The following is an 18982-nucleotide window of genomic DNA, read 5'->3' as shown; positions in this document are numbered from 1 at the left end:
AGGCTAATTCCACTTTAAGTACAGCATAGTAGTTGCATAGTTGCGCAGGTGGCGCTGTGGTCTAAACCACTGAACCTCTCGGACTTGTCCGATCACAAGATTAGTGGTTTGAATCTCTGCGACGGAGTGAGCTCCCATTGCTCTGTCCCGGCTCCTGTCAACCTAGCAGTTCAAAAGCACACCAGTGCAAGCAGATAAATAGGTACCGCGGTGGTGGGGAGGCAAATGGTGTTTCTGTGTGCTCTGGCACTCGTCACAGTCCTCCATGCACCAGAAGTGGTTTAGTCATGGTGGCCACGTGACCTAGAAAGCTGTCTGTGGACAAACACCGGCTCCCTTGGCCTGAACCGAGGTGAGCACTGTACCCCATAGTGGCCTTTGACTGGACTTAGCCGTCCAGGGGTCATTTACCTTTTATTTAGCTTTTTAGTAGTTGCATAATGCCTACTGGTGCCATGGTGCCTGCAAAGTTCTTCACTGGCGCCCCCAGGCAGGGCCCCACACTCTGAGCTTTCTTTTTTTTTAAGTCACATCAAAGCAAATCTCATTTTGTCCCCACTTATTTGTTTCTTTCAGATTGAATTCCTTTGTTTCACTAACTTTTCATCCATTGAAAATCTGAAAGCTACATGACAGTGGAGGGGACAGCATTTCCCAGGTTTGCAAACTGTGTCCACAAATGCTAACAGCGCAAAGCTAACTACGTCTACTCAGAAGGAAGCCCTGTTGAACGCAGTGATGCTTACTCCTGGGTAAGTGGAGTTAGGAGTGCATTCGGATCCCTGAATACTCAATTAAAAAAATGAACAAATACAGACACTCTGAGAGAAGAGGTGCCAACGTATTTGCTTATTTGAAGGAATGATCCCACAAACCCCTACTATCACATGGAATTATAGCTTTGTTTCAGAAAGGTGAAGAAAAGCAGGTGAATGCCAATGTACTGGAATCCTGGATTCATGTGCTGTCTGGGCTCTGATGTTTGATAATTCTGAAGCCTACACTAAAGACAGGTGGAGAAAACCAGAGGAGTTCTCAATTAAACATGCAGGCAAGAGGAGTGTCTGGCCAATTCACTATTGGTTTTTGCCCATTTCTCTCCCCAGTGGATAATTTCTGCTTATCCATCTCTCAACTCCTAGGGGAAGATTAACTGTCAAGGAGAGAGCTAAACAATAACAGACCAGCCAGAAGCTCTTCTTTCTCTCTCTGTGACTGCAGTCCTCTCCAGCTTCCTCTGCTTTTTGTCAGCAGGGGAGCCTAAAAAATTCTCAGCAGGCAGGAGGCGGGCTGCTCTTGTCTGGCAAATGTAATGTGCAGCCTGCCTCTTAGTTGATGCAGCTACCAAAAGAAAACAAGCAAATAGCCCTTTAAGACAAGGGAAAAGTAGCTGATCTGGCTGGAGGGCTGGAAAAGAAGGACCTAAGGACCCCTAGTGTCTTGCTTGGCACCTGTCGAATTGGGCACTTTTTTCTGTCATCACAGAGCAACAAAAAAAAGGTGTCCAAGTAGAAACAAACATTGGATTCTACCAGTGGCTGGGAATGACGAATTGGGAGCAGACTTGTAGTGTGCTCATAATACAGTGGTGCCTCGCAAGACGAATGCCTCGCAAGACGGAAAACCCGCTAGACGAAAGGGTTTTCCGTTTTTGAGCTGCTTCGCAAGACGATTTTCCCTATGGGCTTGCTTTGCAAGACGAAAATGTCTTGTGAGTGTTCCGATTTTTTTCCACTTAGCTAATCCGCCTTTAATATCCGCTAAGCCTTTAATAGCCGCTAAACCGCTAATAGCGCTAATCTGCTAAGCCGCAAGACGAAAAAATCGCTAGACGAAGAGACTCACGGAACGGATTAATTTCGTCTTGCGAGGCACCACTGTACTTCCTTTACCATTTGGCCCTGCACATTTACCAGTCCCACGCCTGATGTCATATGACATCAGCTGATCAGCAGGTGGGTGTGGCTTGAGTCAAACCATGCTGCAGGTCAACCAGGGAAGAAATGCCTAGTTAAGCCCAAGAGCTAGAGGTTCCCCACTGCTGCAGAGGTAGGGAAGGCACACTGAACAGAAATGCAAAATAAGGGCCAAATACGCAAAGGTATTTTGCCAACCTAGCAGTTTGAAAGCACGTCAAAGTGCAAGTAGATAAACAGGTACCAGTCCGGTGGGAAGGTAAACGGTGTTTCCGTGCGCTGCTCTGGGTCACCAGAAGCAGCTTCGTCATGCTGGCCACATGACCCAGAAAAACTGTCTGCAGGCAAACGTTGGCTCCCTCGGCCAGTAAAGCGAGATGAGCGCCGCAACCCCAGAGTCATTTGCGACTGGACTTAACTGTCAGGGGTCCTTTACCTTTTTATGCAAAGGTATTAGAACATTATGAGTCACATGGTATTTCCCCCACTTCTTTTCAACAGGTGTCTTGAGGGCCAATCTTTTAATACTTAACTTTTAAGATTATTAATAGGAAAGCTGCCACTCACCTTAAGTTTGATTTTATAGACTTACAAAATGCAAACGGTAAGGACTATAACAAGCTAAACAACAACAAAATCCCATTAAATGCTGAAAGCACACGATTGTGCCAGGGATCTGCAGTTTCAGGTGGCCTTGACCCAAGAGCACTGCACATATGGTGTGCCCACTGCAACACCACGCGAGGTATGTTTCTGCACAGCAGGAAGGAAATGTTTTGGGCTATAATTGATGCTCATTTATTTAGCCAGGTGAATGTGAAAAACTCACACAGAGCTAAATCTGTTTCCGAAGCAGCGAAAAGGCGAGGCTTAAGGACAAAGGCATCACTGAAAAACTGAAAAGCTTCCCAAAGAAAGAACTGGGCTAAAGCTGTTTGCTCTGAAACCACTGCCCATGCAGGAGAAAAAGAATTAAGTTGGAGAACTATGTAATTGTTATTTAGCTTATTAACATAGGATCAGTATAAGAAATCCGCAGCTAAAGCTCATTTTCATTTTCCAAATGTTCTCCTTTAGTGTTTTATATTTATAAATTTGATTGGAAAACAAGCCAACTGTGTCAAACGTAACCTTCAATACTCTGGCAATGAATATAAAATACTATGAGAAGTGGCCCATTGCCAGCAACGATTTTTGTTTTGTTTTTTTGTTAGCTTTAGATGAAAAAGGGTGTTTAAAAGTTTTGTTTTTCTTTCAGATCTTTTGTGTAGAAACAGCGCTCTGCAGAAGCTACAAAAGATGGGTGGAAGTAAGAGATAATGCTTAATAAAGACATAGGGCATGATCCAGCCTCCATTCACATCATCCCTCACCTCTCCTGTGTGCAATAGGCTCTGTGCACAGGGGTCTTCTGTTGCCAACCCTTCTGTGAGCAGAAAGCTCACACCCATCTCCACCCCCATCATTCAGCCTGGACACTGAGGTCCAGCTCTGAGGGCCTTCTGGCAGTTCCCTCACTGCAAGAAGGGAAGCAGGCAGAGGGCCTTCTTGGTGGTGGCGCCTGCCTTGTGGTACGCCCTCCCATCAGATGTCAAGGAAATAAACAACTAGCTGACTTTTAGAAGACATCTGAAGGCAGCCCTGTTTAGGGAAGTTTTTAATGTTTGATCGTATTTTTAATATTCTATTGGAAGCCACCCAGAGTGGCTGGGGAAACCCAACCAGATGGGTGGGAAATGAATGAATGAATGAATGAATAAAATAATAATTATTATATCTCACAAGGTAAAGTTCAAGGTTCTCATTTTATTTGGGTCCAGGATACCATAAGGCGTGTCTGATCCTTATATCCCTGCCCAATCTGTTAGCTCACTGGGGGAGTCCCTGTTAGGGGTCCCCCACAGCACAGGAGCATTGCTGGTAACTACCGGAAGCTGAGCATTTAGTATTGTGGGCCTGATTCTGTGAAACTCGCTCCCATTTGAGATTGGCTAGGCCTCCTCCCTATTAAACTGCAGGTGCTTGACGAGATTTCTATTACAGCAAGTATTTTAGGTAAGTTGTATCATGATGTCTATTGACTGAACACTTCTATCTGTGGTTCTTGTTTGCTTTAAACATATTATTTTGATTGACGGATTGTTTTATTAATTGTACTGTAAACTGCCTAGCGACCATCTATGGTGAAAATGATCTCATTTCCTATGAATATTAGAAATTGATAAATATTATTATTATTATTAGTAGTAGTAGTATTGGGACAAAATGTGAAAAGTAATACTTGTCTGAAGGGTTAAATATGTAATTTGGAAGCCACACAGCATTACTCAAAGAAATATTATCAATCTTAAAACTTTTCCCGCTCACACATCAAAGTTCAAAAAACAAAATAAAAATGCAAAACCAGTACGTCTTTTCCTAGAGACAAACAATTCTTAAAAGCAAACATTAGATCCCACTACCACAAACCACTTAAACAGGCAACACTAGAGTTATTTCAATTATTCATTTGCAATATTCATTGCTGAAGAAGGCCTACTTATTTCTGATGAGGGGAAAAAGATGAAATTGGCAGTTTGCAGAAGTTTAGGCAACAACACAAGGATTCTGCAATTTCAGACAAGCCTGGGAAAGGAGCTGGTCCTTTTATTGCAGGCAAAAGCTGTCGAATCCCCAGCATCAGCACTTTCCAGCATCATCCTTTTAAATGTAAACATCCATAAAGCTGTCAGCATCATGCAACGAATGGCTAAATAATACATTGGATCAGCAAGCGAGCACTGCATTTCCTCTCCCATAGCCGTGTTTGTAAGATGTGCTAGCTCTGTGTCGGGGAAATCAATAGGCTCTGATTTGCCTTTCCAGATGCTACTTACGATTCTCCTGTTTAATGTAAACAGGGGTTGAGTTTGCGAAAGAAAACCACAAAACCACAAAAACAACCAAACGCTTAAATTGGCATAGGGAACGCTCCCACTTTCTTGCTCCGTGGGAAGCAGAGAGGGTTCAGCTCACCTTTCCTAACGGCTGAGCTAGCATCAATTCTCTTCCTTCGCCAAGGCCGTTTAGGGCAGGGAATCTGGTAAGATCTCAGCCTCGCAAGGTGGCGCAGGGCCCTGGACCACTTTGGGAGGCTTTGCAAAGTAGCTCAGGGATGGTGTTGCTCTATCGGCATTGGTGGTGAGATGGCGTGTAGTAGGCTCTGTTCGCCCTCCAGGGCCCAGCCCCAGCATGCACAACTGTGCATCCTGGGCACCATGTAAACATACTACACCGCAGCGATCAAGATTTGATGGATGATGACCTGTGCCACAAACTAGATATAATGGGCACTCGTACTGGAGTGCTCTGTAGACTGTTATCTGTGATCTTATATATACTAGCCTTTTGCACCCTTTCACTCTTGTCCTCTTGTCTGATATTCCTAACCCTTCTTTTAGGCTTTCTTAGCTTCTTTTGGATTCTTATGGACATTATATATATAATGTATAACTCTATGATATTTTGTTATCTCAGAATGTTCATTTCAGACAGCAGTAGCATTAACATTTGCATTAGCCAAATACTTCTGCCACATCCACAGGGAACAACTACAGACAAAACCGCTATATATACTTCAAGATATTCATGTTTATAGAGCGTTAATGGCTTACGCATAAAACAACCAAGCAACCGAAGCATGAAGCAGCCACGAAGGTCTTTTGTTATTTTGCTATATAACTGGTTGGGCAGATAACATAAAATAATAATGATGATGATGATAAAAGATTGTTAGTTTTAATCACCTTGAGCACATAAAGAGAGCGGCCTAACCCTATGGTTCTGCAGATCGCAGACACAAAAGCTTTCGAAAGTCATAGTAACGGTAACAGACTCAAGGGGCCTGGCTTCCTGCATGAAGATAAAAGAGCTAATTTATTACCTGAAACGAGGAAGGATGGTTAATTCAGCTGTTCATACCTTAGCAATAGCCGTTATCTGCTCCAGTGCCACAGAGTGAAGATCTTGATCTCTGCTTTCCAGAAGCAGCTTCAGGGACGGCAGCAGAAGGGACTGGTTGAGGAGCAGCAAACAGAGATCTTTTATGCACTGAAAAAAAGCAAAGGAAATCTTGCGTAGTCAGGCATCAGAAGGGACGGGAACAAAGGGACACAACTCGAACTCGAGTTCAAGGCAACCTTGCGTCAAGTGTAAAATGAAAGTCAAACATTTTAAAACAAACTTGGGGGTGGGGGGTGGGGGAAGAAAGGACGGACACCCTCCAGTGGAAATTAAGCCTGAGACGTTTAAAGAATAAATCGAGTAAAAGAGATTGCTTGCTGCACTGTAGATAAAAGGCAACCTGGGGATTCCTATTATGTGATCTGCACAGAGAAGAATCAAATCACTTACACCGCCTGTGCACATCAAGAGAGGAGGCAGACAGACATTAAAGAGAGTTTCATACTTTTACTAAGGGCTTCTTCTTCTTGACTTGAGAGCACGTATATGCTACAGTCCAGGGTTGGGGAACTTTTGGCCTTCCAGAGGTTGCTGAACTACAGCTCTCGCTTGCCCTAACAAGCATGGCCAATGGCTAAGGATGGTGGGAGTTGTAGTTCAGAAACTACAACTAGTCCCATATTCCCCTTCTGCAGCTAGTGGCTGGCCATTCTTTCGACGCCATGTCCTCCTCCTGTTGGGAAATGAAGTACGCAGCAGTCTGAGATGTGAGGAGATTGTGCTGTTTCTATGTGAGGTAACTGGCTGCAGCATCCTTGCTTCCTCCCCTGCCCTGTCCCTCCCACTGAAGGCCTCCTCCCTTTCCGCTGGGAAAGAAAAGACCCTGAGGCTTTGAGCCTCAGCAGCACCTCCTCTGGACACTGCTTTGTCCCCCCAAAAAGCCAAGGGATGGCCACTGGGCTGTAACATATGCCAGAGTTTAATTCTTCATCATGCTGTTGCAAAATGTCCTTTTATGGTGTTGTAAAGCTCTTATGGTGCTGGAGGAGACTCTTGAGAGTCACATGGACTGCAAGAAGATCAAACCTATCCATTCTTAAGGAAATCAGCCCTAAGTGCTCACTAGAACGACAGATCCTGAAGCTGAGGCTCCAATACATTGGCCACCTCATGAGGAGAGAAGACTCCCTGGAAAAGACCCTGATGCTGGGAAAGATGGAGGGCACAAGGAGAAGGGGACGACAGAGGACGAGATGGTTGGATAGTGTTCTCGAAGCTACCAGCATGAGTTTGACCAAACTGTGGGGGGCAGTGGAAGACAGAAGTGCCTGGCGAGCTCTGGTCCATGGGGTCACGAAGAGTTGGACACGACTAAACAACAACAAAAGCTCTTCAGTGTACATCTGTCATCTCACCTCTGCAACCACAGGGAGGAAAGCTAATGGATCTGAGAAAAAAATCGCAAAACCACTAGGATTCAACCACAATTTACTGGAACATCCAAATGCAAGCTAACTTAAAAAAAAAAAACTTTTTAGAAGCCCCATCTTGGCAATGAGGTCAGTTCTGGGACCACTTGCAGGTGGACAAGTCAAGAACGAGCTTAGGACCCTCGTACCTACGGGACCGCCTCTCCTGGTATGTCCCACGGAGGACCTTACGGTCTTCAGATGAAAACATCATGGAGGTCCCGGGCCACAGAGAGGTTAAGCTGGCCTCAAACCAGAGCCAGGGCTTTTTGGGCTGTGGCTCCGATCTGGTAGAACGCTCTGTCACAAGAGACTAGGGCCCTGTGGGACTTGACATCTTTCCGCAGGGCCTGCAAGACAGAGCTGTTCCACCAGGCCTTTGGTCAGGGACAGCCTGACCCCCTCCTTTGGTAATCCTCACAGAACTCTAGCCCAATAGTTGCCATTAATCTGATTTGAACTGATTTTATAATGAAATCATTTTAGAATGTTGTATCATTTTACTGTTTTGAGCTGCTCTGAGCCTGGCTTCGGCTGGAGAGGGCGGGATATAAATAAATAAATAAGTAAATAATAGTAATTATTATTATTATTATTATGAACCAGAGCTGAGCAGCCCTACTTCTATCTACTACCAATACCTATTCACATTTAAATGGAAATGGACAGGAAGGACAGAAACTAGACAGCATCTAAATACTTATTTCCTTGTGCAGTAAGACTGGAATAAAAACAAGAAGTTGTCAGAAGCCAATACTGCTGTGTGTCAGAGATCTGTTCTTTAGAACTTCCTGCACCCTCACTATACTGGCCTGGTTCACATGCCAGGCTAAGTTGTTGAGTTTACTTGATTTAATATTTCTATTTGTGTTTAGAATGCAAATGTGAAAATGTTGAGCTCAAAGCGGCCCAAAATAGCATTGAAAAACAATAACCATTGCAATCGCTATTAATTTAAAACATGATAGCCTATAAAACAAACAGCGAATTAAATCCAAACCATTAATGCAATTCAATAAAGCCACAGTAACTCAATGGTATCGCCAGGATACTTCCTAATCACATGGAGCACCAAAAATGGATTTAGCTGTTGGTTATCCAATGTACTGGGATCGACATTCACTATATATGAATTATAGACACTTACACGGAACTATATATTTAAAAATTATTTGGGGTGGCTGGGCAAGGTTGCTGAGTCACTGGCGGCTTCAGGCCTAGATTCAAACCATGGCTTCCCAGGACTGCACAAACATGTGCACTTCTGGAAAGCATCTCACAACCACTTTGCTCCTGGCTCTTTTCAGTCCTGTGCTGCTATATCTCATGGTTAATCTCTCTCTCCTCACAAGTCCAGGTCTTGACAATGCACTAACTTAAACCTTGGCTTAGCATAACATGGTGTGTATGTGTGTGGGGGGGGGGGGTAGGGAAAAAATAATAGGAAGAAGCAAAGTGGTTGGGACTCCTTTTCCAGGATCCCATACATTTGTGTCGTCCTGGTATGCCATAGTTAGTATTACTGTGTTGAGTGAACAAGGCTATTGTTTTAGACACTTGCTGAAAGCTTTATTTTTATTTCAGCAAGTTTACCTACTTACGCATACTTGCTTTTAAAGTTCTGGTGCTTTTATCTGTGCTTTTACTGATAATTATCTATGGACACGTCTTATGATGAAGTGGTTTCTACATTTTTCTAGATAAAATAATAAAAAAGAAGTATTCATAATGCCCACTGTGCGCTTGGCTGGCTCCCGAAATGGGCAGTAGCTAAATCATGCAAATGTAGGATAATCACATTTCTTGGGTTAGCCTATATCACAGTTTAACAGCAGCCCAAACAATCTCAGCGGCTCAGCTATGAGTAAACAGGAGGGCACTTTGCTCTGGGAAGGATCCTCCCATGTTTAGCTCCCTGTCTGTTAGCCACTGCTAAATGGGACACAGTGTTATGCCTCCACCAGTCTGTAAGTCACCACTGTTTTAGATGCATCGGTGAAAGCGTTCTGAGTGTATTTCTTGTAGCTCTTTGCTACTGTGCTTTAGTTACTTATCCCCCCCCCCCATGCTGGCCAGGCTCTAGGAACTAGAATCTTCGGGGTTCTTTTGAAAGAAATTTTATTGTTCTGTCAAGCTTCTTATGATGATGCTTCCTCACTTAAGGTTTTGATGGGTTTGCAGATATAAAATGTTACTGACGCTATAAAACTGCTGCTTCACCCAGGCTTTGCATTCTAACAGCCATCAGCATTTATTTTTGCAAACATTGTGCCCATGGCAATAAATTGGACTTCCAAGACACGCAGAAATTGAAGTTCCAAGACATGCATTGTGTGAAAATACAGATAATGCTCAGTGTTAGAGAAATACAATATTCACTGTTTCGTCCTGTGCTCTGTAACGCTTTCGTTGTTGCTTTTCACCAAAAATGAAGTGGGAAAGATGCAACTTTGAAAACACTAGAAAACTAAATTAAATGACTTTAAAGTTGACTAGTACTTTCAGTCACCCTATTCACCTATTGTTCCAGTGCAGGTGTCCACCTGAGAGTACAGCTGGTGAATGAAAGATTTAGACCATTCATTTGATAAAGAAGCAACAAAACACTCATGGGACACGAACAGCCAAATCCCAGAACGTTGCAGCTCCGTTTTGCCTTTGCCACCTATGTTTGGCATAGGCTTGCTTAACTTGAAAATGGGTTGCTAAATACCTTCAGCATCACAGTAGGAGACGCCATGAACAACCCTTCCTTCTAACTGTAAACTCAAAATCCTTATGCTGGAGGAAATAAGAGTCAAAACAGGGCCACCGAGGAACAAGAGGGAGGTATTAGCAAGCGGAAGCAGTACGAAAAGAAAATCTTAGAAAACCCAAAAATCTCAATAAAGGAGCAGGCTCAGTAGACACCAGGAACTATGTGATACTGATTGTCAGTTGGGGTGGGGGTAACAATGGGAAGAAAATTCAGCTTATACTTTCCCAAAAGGATGTATGGCTGGCTGGCACGCACCCTGAAGGAGCTCCATCTGTTAGTGAGTGGGTTGTGTAAGAAGGCTTGCACGAGGAGCAAAGGCCAGTGAAAACGAATGGGTGTTAGAAAGCAAAAATGCCTGATGAACGGAGGAAATAGTGCTTTGCCTGCATGGAAGGAGTTTGCAGTTAAGGCAAACTTATTTCAGTACTGGCTTACAAATGTATTCCTATGCTGAAGAAGGAAAAGAGCCCTGCTGGATCAGGTGCGCTCCCCACACTGGCCGAACAGATGCCTCTGTGATGTTCGCAAGCAGAATGTTGACAGCAAACACAGCCACTGATGAATTTGCTACGCATGCAAATGGGCTCATCTCTTGCTAGGACTCTTTTAAGAAAACAAACTCACCTCTGTGGAGAGCACGTGCTTTGTGTCATATAAAGAGCGGCAGAATTTCAAAATTTCATTCCCTGCATTCTCCTTCTGGTCCTGCGGGCTTGTCGTGAGCATCATGGTTCCCAGTTTTACCCAAGGGTTATTACTAGGGCATGCTCTAAAATGCGAGAAAAAAGACATTTCTTGAAAGCAAGCCGATCAAGCAAGCAAACATGTACGTACCACAGCCATCTGCTTAGCAATATAAACCGAGGAGCAAGGTATAACAGATCCAGAAGAAAAAGAATCAAAATCAAGTGGAAAGAATCCTTGCTTTGCAGCCATCAATGGGGCCAGTTGCCATGAGGGGAAGTCTCGCCTTCCAATCTAGGAAGGCAGACACCCAAATGGAAGAGAGATACATCTCTCCATAGGGTACCACCATATTTATGTATCTCTCGCCCTCTTTCTCTCTAGAGCATATGCTTTACATGCAAAATGTCCCAGGTTCGACCCCTGACATCTCCAGCAAGGGCTGGAAACGATCCCTCTCTGAAACCCTGGAGAGCTGCTGCCAGGTGTAGTTTAATCACAGAATCGTAGAGTTGGAAGGGACCCTGAGGATCATCTAGTCCAACCCCTGCAATTCAGGAATACGCAGCTGTCCCTTACGGGGATCAAACCTGCAACCTTGGTGTTATCAGCACCGTGCCTTAACCAACTGAGCTATCCACTGGCTCAGCAGAATGCAGCTTCCGGTGTCCCTCTGAAGGCTTAATCAAAAGCTCTGCGAGATCAGAATGAATAGCAATTACTGCTCTATTTTTCCAGCTAAAAGCAAAGTTTATAAACCGAGAACAAAGACTATGAATGAATGCGTGCACGCACAGGAAGAGGAAGATCTTTATATGCCACATAAAAAGCGGTGGCATTCGTAGAGGCAGATCGCTGCATTATGAAGACTGAATCACACACATCTGCTTTCCTTACAATGGCAAGATGTGCTGGCTTTGTGTCTACCAAGCCACATACAGGTGAAATGGGTCCATGTGGGATTACAATATGAAAAATGAACAACATAGAATTTTGTCTGGAATGGAAGGAGCAGCTAAGGAGGTAAAGAGTTCTCCATCTTCAGCATCGAATCCATCGGCATCAATAAGCAATTTTTCCACAGGCAAATTACTGGTGAATGCACTCAACATAAAATGATTACTGAAGAGGAACACTTAAGTCCTCACAGAGAAAAAACAACAGCTTTCCAGATTAGTTAGCTCTGAGTAAGGCACTTAGCACAGTGGTGTTGTACTATCTAAGATGCCCACTGCTGCAGGAATTAGTTTCTTGGGCCATTTTAGTACTGTAATACATACTATTTTTTAAAAAAAGAGGATTAATATTTAGCTCATGGAAATTTGTGTGTGCCTAAATAGCTCAGTTGGGTTAGAGCATGGTGCTGATAATGCCAAGGTTGCAGGTTTGATCCCCATATGGGACAACTGCATATTCCTGTATTGCAGGGGGTTGGACTAGAATCAGTGGTGGAGAACCTATGGCACGTGTGCCAGAGTGGGTACGCAGAGCCCTCTCTCTGGGCGCGCTCGCCATTGCCCCATCAGTGCCGTTTCTGGATGACCCATGGGACCCCTTCCAATACCGCGACTCGTGGCCTGCTGACCTGGAGACCAGCATTCTCCTACTGGCAAGTAAAGCCCAGCAGCTGCGTGCTGAGGAAGGAGGGCCTGTCGGCAACCGGCCAGGAGCCTCTTCCCCACCCACTGCTGAAAGAGGGCGGGAGGCTTGTCCTCACCGCGCCCCAACCTACAAGGCAAGCAACGTCCATAACTCCTCCTCCTCCTGCCCAGCCCATGCTTCTGACCTTCCCCTCTGAGGCGAATTTTGTAAGAAGGGAGCCTAGGACTCCTTGGGGTTGGGCGACAGGGAAAGTTGAGGGATGAAGAGGCGGTGTGTTCTTTCTGTGGGGCCATGTCGTGGTGTGCAGCTGCTGCCGCTGATGAGTGCCTCTGCTGCGCTAGGACGGGCCTAGTCAGGCATCCGCTCTGGTTCATGCCTTCCCAGCCGCAGGTCACCCTTGTCCAACCTCAAAGGGTTGGCGGTGGGGCCTGCAAGCTGGAACCTGTGGTGGGATAAACCAAAAGCGAAGGGCTGGCTAGCACCTGGGAAGACCCGGGTTCAGGTCATGAAGCTCACCTGGGTGACCACTGCCTCTCAGCTTCCCCTACCTTGCAGGCTTGTTGTGGGAACTAAGGTAAAGGTAAAGGGATCCCTGACCATTAGGTCCAGTCGTGGCCGACTCTGGGGTTGCGACACTCATCTCGCTTTATGGGCCGAGGGAGCCGGCGTACAGCTTCCAGGTCATGTGGCCAGCATGACTAAGCCACTTCTGGCGAACCAGAGCAGCGCACGGAAACGCTGTTTACCTTCCTGCCGGAGTGGTACCTATTGATCTACTTGCACTTTGACGTGCTTTTGAACTGCTAGGTTGGCAGGAGCAGGGACCGAGCTACGGGAGCTCACCCCATTGCGGGGATTCGAACCGCCGACCTAATAAACAACTGCTCCTTTTCCCTTATGGGGTACCCAAGAGCCTGTATCATTATTATCCCATATTTAATTGCCTTGTTGGCACTTTGCGGTAAATTAGTGGGTTTTGGGTTGCAGTTTGGGCACTCGGTCTCTAAAAGGTTTGCCACCACTGGACTAGATGATCCTCAGGATCCCTTCCAACTCTACAATTCTAAGGTTCTGTGAGCAAATACTTACACATTTGCACTTTTCATAGGTGGCCAGGCTTGCAGGAGCATGACTAAATGCTGGAATTCTCCATGATCCTTACTAGATCCCAAAAGGTTGAGGAAAAGGCTATACCTCTTTTCTTCATTTTCAATATCAGTTATTTCCACCTAAGGAATTGAGAGAATGAAGCACGTTAAGTGTAGGGTTTGTTGGGGCTCAGATTAATGAGCCGACTATTTTCAGCAATAAATATGATAATATTCCTATATGGCACTGAAGTCACATTTGAAACAATACAGAAGCAGTCAACGGGATTTTCCTAGGAAACATTTTATTCAGTCTCATCTGCAATTATGTATGCTGAACACACAGAAACACAGAGATAATACGAAATTACTAGGAGTTATGGTCTCCAAACAACATTAAACCCATGCAAGCAGATTAATGGAATAGTACAAATGATTCCCCCACCTCCTTGAATTCCCTAGACAAACAAAATTTATTATACTTTACCAAGGCAGATTACTGTATATGAAATGGAACATTTGTACTGTAACATTATATCTTAAAAGATCTTATGCTTTGATACTGAAGTACCATCTATCAGAATCAGAAGAATCTTTACTTGCATCTACCACTAGCCATAGCAATAAAATAAAATAAAATGTACTGAAGACAGAGGTAAAAACTTAACTATAGAAAATACATTTTGGGGATTTATGTCAATAATCAAATGGACAACAAAACGTGGGTGAAACAATTGACAATCAAGCCTTTTGCCCACTAGCTGTTTCTCCAAAATGTATAGTTAAAAAGAGGGTTACCAGAGGAATTTTTAAGTGTATAGATGCAGAGCTGCAAACTCAACCCCCCTTGGAATATGATATGGTGAGGGACAAACCAGAAAACTACAAGTTCCTGGCTGAGCTATTGGAAATTAGCTCCAAATGAAATAGGTAGTCCTCTCCCAAGAATCAAAAGGTATACTAATGTTCCCACTGATAAGAGGAATTGAAGCATTTTTTTAAAAAGAAATTGGGTACCTGGACAAAGTGGAAGTGACAAGCACAGAGCCTTAAAGGAATTGGGGCTAAAACTGATGTCATGGAACATAGCAGGCTGGCGTTCAAAGCAGAATAATAAACAGCTGATGAACTATTTTGAGCAATTTGATATTATTCTGCTACAAGAAACATTGCAGAATAACTCTATAGTCTATTTTTATAGAAACCCCCCCAAAAGTCAAGTTGCACTAAATGAATATTAAAAAACAGCAAGCCACCATCTTTAAAATAAATTGAAGTATATTTCAGTGCTAACTGTAAGACTCCTTAACTGAAGCAATCTTTTAAAAAGCAGTGCAGGGATGAGAAACTGGACACAAAATGATATAAAACAGAAGATGGGGGAAAACTAGGTTCGAGTTTTGAAGGAAAGGGAGTTCAAAGACAGATTAATGCTACCGTTTCATAATAAAGTGCTATTTAAAAACTTATGCACCGTGCACTTTGAGAATAAATATTTTAGGTGTGCAATGACCCCAAGTTTCAGTATGGACTTCAATTTGGTGCTTCAGAAAATAGGCCACCTTTTCTCTGAGGCACTATATAGGTTACCAGACCAGTTTCTGGGGCTATCCAAAAGCACTTTCTCTTTGTTTTCTTGCTCCCCTCTCCCCTTCTCTCTTGGGGAAACGAAAAATGGTTTTAACTTCACTTCCCCTTCTTTGGCAGAAGTGGATGAAATTAACAGGCATGCTAGACCTTCTAGTGGAGATAAAGTCTGCCAAATTTGAGCCAAATAGATCCAGGGGATCTTGTCCTGGATAGCTCTAGAATGCAACATTTTCAAAAACTATTTCCTGGGGGAGAGGGGGACAGAATTAAATGGCATTTGTAGACAAGCTTGCTCCTTCTGAGAAGAAGAAGAGTTTGGATTTGATATCCCGCTTTATCATTACCCTAAGGAGTCTCAAAACGGCTAACATTCTCCTTTCCCTTCCTCCCCCAAAACAAACACTGTGTGAGGTGAGTGGGGCTGAGAGACTTCAGAGAAGTGTGACTGGCCCAAGGTCACCCAGCAGCTGCATGTGGAGGAGCGGAGACGCGAACCCGGTTCACCAGATTACGAGTCCACCGCTCTTAACCACTACACCACACTGGCTCGCCACATGAGGGCATGAACTAGTTTCATGAGGGTGGCTGCACTGTTTTCCCCACAAGGGAAGGTGTCATAGTTTTAAGTGGATAGAAAAGGAGCCATTTATCCTTTCCCAGTTTGTGGAGAGTTAGTCGGAAAACTGTGTCCCCAGGTAAGAAACCTGCCAAACTGCAGACGAATGACTGGTTTTTTGTGTGTGTGTGCACTAAGCACTGTTAAAAGTAGATTATTTGTGTGTGTTTGGAAATAACTAAATGGGATTCACTGTCTGGGTAAAATCATGAGAATTTAAGGGCAGTATATACATATTTTTAAATGAAATAAAATAAATTAGTCACGTAATCAATAGATGCCTACCCATTATTAAGATTCTAATGGGAAGAGGTATCTGAATCTTTTGGAAAGGGCTGGGGCATCAAAGTAAGTGGAGGGGATAATATCATTACAATGTAAATTAAATTGAAATTATAACCCAAGAGGACAAACGAATATCAAAACTAGTGAAATACAGCAAACTAGTTTGATAATTAATTCAAATCAAGGAAAGACAGTGGGCTTTTAAAACAAATAAATAAACCATAAATCTAAATCATTCCTGTGCCAAGGCAAAACACAACTGAAATGGTTCAACTTGTCAGGTATTTTATGACTACTGCATATCAATGAATATATACATAATACAAGCATAGTGATTATATTCTGCACCAGGCAGAAGGGAATAAATGCAATACAAAAATTAACATTGCAAAATATTAAATAAACAAGTAAGCTGGCAATTAACCTTCATTTGCATGTTTTCCTTCGTATGAAAATACAGTGTATATTCAGCACTATAGATTTCTGAACCCAACCCTCGTGGTTCAAGGTAACAAATAAGTCAGTTTCCTTAAAATGCAGGCTTACTAGGTAATTCATATGATGTGACTAACTTACCTGATAATCTGAAGCTAACCTCCATGTAAGCAACTCAGTAGAAAGGAGATGATTCAGTAAAGGTTCAAGATTCCTACCCCACCAAATTTAGCCTTGTTCACTAGCTCACAACAATCCATATACAAATGGCGAAACTTTCTAAAAGAATTATTTGTATTAGAAGCACTGGCATTCTCAGGAATGGGCTGAAATGCGAGCTAAGAAATAATACTGATGTAGTCTAGGACTTGTAGGAACTGAGCATTTTCCTTTCATAGAATTACTGGATGTTTAGAGAAACTATGTTCCTTGTTCGAATGCTTGCAAAACTACCTGCCATTACTCACCCACAAAGTCTCAGAGCAGAAGATTTACTAATGCCCTAGCAAAATCCATGTTAATACATGCGGCACTGTGTACAAGTAAGTGTCTCACAAATATTCTGAGGCCCTTGACTGCAAACGTGAATGTGAATTAATATATCATTAAATGCAGAATGGCAAAGAAGGCACCTGAGAGTAGCCCCTTATTGCGACAATACATTCTCAGTCGTGGTGAAGCGCTGCTAAAAAGAAACGCCACATTCAGATTTATTTGCAGCGGAAGGGCTTTCAAAATAAATAAATAAAATTTGAAATGGGATATGCGCTTTACCTTAAGACGCTGTGCTGCAGTGACATGAAATAGGGATGTGAACTTGAATGCAATCTCCCACTGATTCAATTACACCTCAGTCTCCACTCGTGGCTTTATTGAGCCATGTAGGCAATTATGACACGCATGGCAACATGAAGCTGTGGTGGAGGTTCCTTCTTCCAGAGGAGGTTAACTTCAAATGGAAGACGCTGATTGATAAATTATTATTCCAACTTCACTGAGAGGAAACGCGGTGTAGGTAAATTATGGGCTCAGCTCAGGTTCCTCTTTAGTATCTTAGATAAGTGCTAGATTTATGGAGAGGAATTAATTATTCCGAGTACCTCAGCTAGACCACAATCATTGCCCACTCAGAGACTTCAGCTTCTGCAGCGCACACAAAGTGACAATTTTTGTTCAGTGCCCATGGAATTACTTAGACAACATTTGGTATCTATCAGTTTCAGAGCTTGCAATACATACTAATGCGATTTTTGGATAGTGCTGATTTTTTTTTTGCTGAATGTTCTGATACTATCAGGGCGCTGTGTAAGTTATCCAGTTGTGGTGTCTGTCCTGTCAAGTCTGCAGGTGCACCCCTTCATTCTAAAAAGCATTCACTACTGGAAATTCAATCTGGAAATTACCACGGTAAATATATATATCTGGCTATTTAGTTCAGGAAACTGGTGGAGCTCCTGGGTTCATTCAAATTTCCCTAAGGGAGTCAATTTTTATTTTTTTTGCAGAAAGCTATAATCTGCAAACCTGAGGACAGAAGAGTTGAGGTCAAAGAATAGGAAAGTGTTCCAAAGTCACTAGGAAGTTGAACTGCCGGCTGAATTAGATGCTATATTGTCTCCTTGATCCTTGCATCGCGGAGAAGTCCAGTTGCACCAGGAAGTGATCTGACCATGGCACTTCTTTGGTTTCGCTTTTACTTAGTGTCAGATCACCAACATCCATAGAGGTGAACACCAGGTCTAAGGCATGTCCGCGGCTATGAGTTGGGCCAGACTTATTCAGGGACAGCCCCATGGAGGCCATGCTTTCCACGAAGTCCCGAGCGGCCCCTTGTAAGGTCATGTCGGCATGGATGTTAAAATCCCCTAGGACAACCAAACTAGGTGTCTCCAGGAGGATATCCGTCACGACCTGAAGTAGCTCGGGCAGGGAATCCTTGGTGCAGCGGGGAGGTCGGTACACCAATAGGAGTCCTGTACTGCCCCTATTGCCCAACTTCCAGAACATGCACTCAGAGAATTGGGTCTTTCCAATAGGACGCCTGGTGCAAACTAATGACTTCCTAAAAATCACTGCAACCCCCCCCCCCGCCCACAAGGCCTGGGTTGGTGTGCGTAAGAGAAACCTGGTGGACAAGCAGCGGCAAGGACAGGCCCATCTGCTTCATCCAACCAGGTCTCTGTCACACATGCCAGGTCAAATCCTCCATCCACAATCAGGTGGTGGATGGCAGTGGTTTTATTCATCATTGACCTGGCATTGCACAGCAACACTTTCAGGTCATGTGGGTTTCCCTTGTTGATTCCAGTATCCTTCCGGTCAGGACCAGACCTGGAGACAGGGATAGTCCTCAGACAACGACTAAGCCTGCTTCCTCGGTAATGACATGCTCTGGTCTTAGCGTAACTCCTCCTCCTACCCATGATCACTGAGATCGGTTGTCCGAGTGCATCCCACCCCCCGTGGAACCTGCCCCAGCCATTTTGTTTGCTGGGACCCACTCCCAGGCAGCCCTGACCCCTTCCCTTAAAATCAAATTTAAGCCTATACAAAAAACAAACTAACAGAACAATAAAACTATAAAAACAAAAAACAAA

The 18982-nt window shown here is 43.8% G+C and overlaps 1 protein-coding gene across 1 annotated transcript in view; it reads right to left on the bottom strand.

Moving 5' to 3' along the window:
* NBAS (NBAS subunit of NRZ tethering complex) overlaps window positions 1-18982 on the bottom strand; it is a 199559-nt gene that overhangs the window by 2186 nt on the left and 178391 nt on the right. The window contains exons 49-51 of the mRNA XM_082218421.1: window positions 13461-13600; window positions 10710-10854; window positions 5877-6005 (exon numbers count right to left, since the gene is read on the bottom strand). Of these exons, the coding sequence (XP_082074547.1) occupies window positions 5877-6005; window positions 10710-10854; window positions 13461-13600 (414 nt within the window). The remainder of the gene's footprint in view (window positions 1-5876; window positions 6006-10709; window positions 10855-13460; window positions 13601-18982) is intronic.

This window comes from Podarcis vaucheri, assembly GCF_965113315.1.
Source record: "Podarcis vaucheri genome assembly, chromosome: 3".
NCBI lineage: Eukaryota > Metazoa > Chordata > Lepidosauria > Squamata > Lacertidae > Podarcis > Podarcis vaucheri.
The sequence above is the reverse complement of the archived record's forward strand: the minus strand, read 5'-3'. Positions and strand labels throughout refer to the sequence as shown.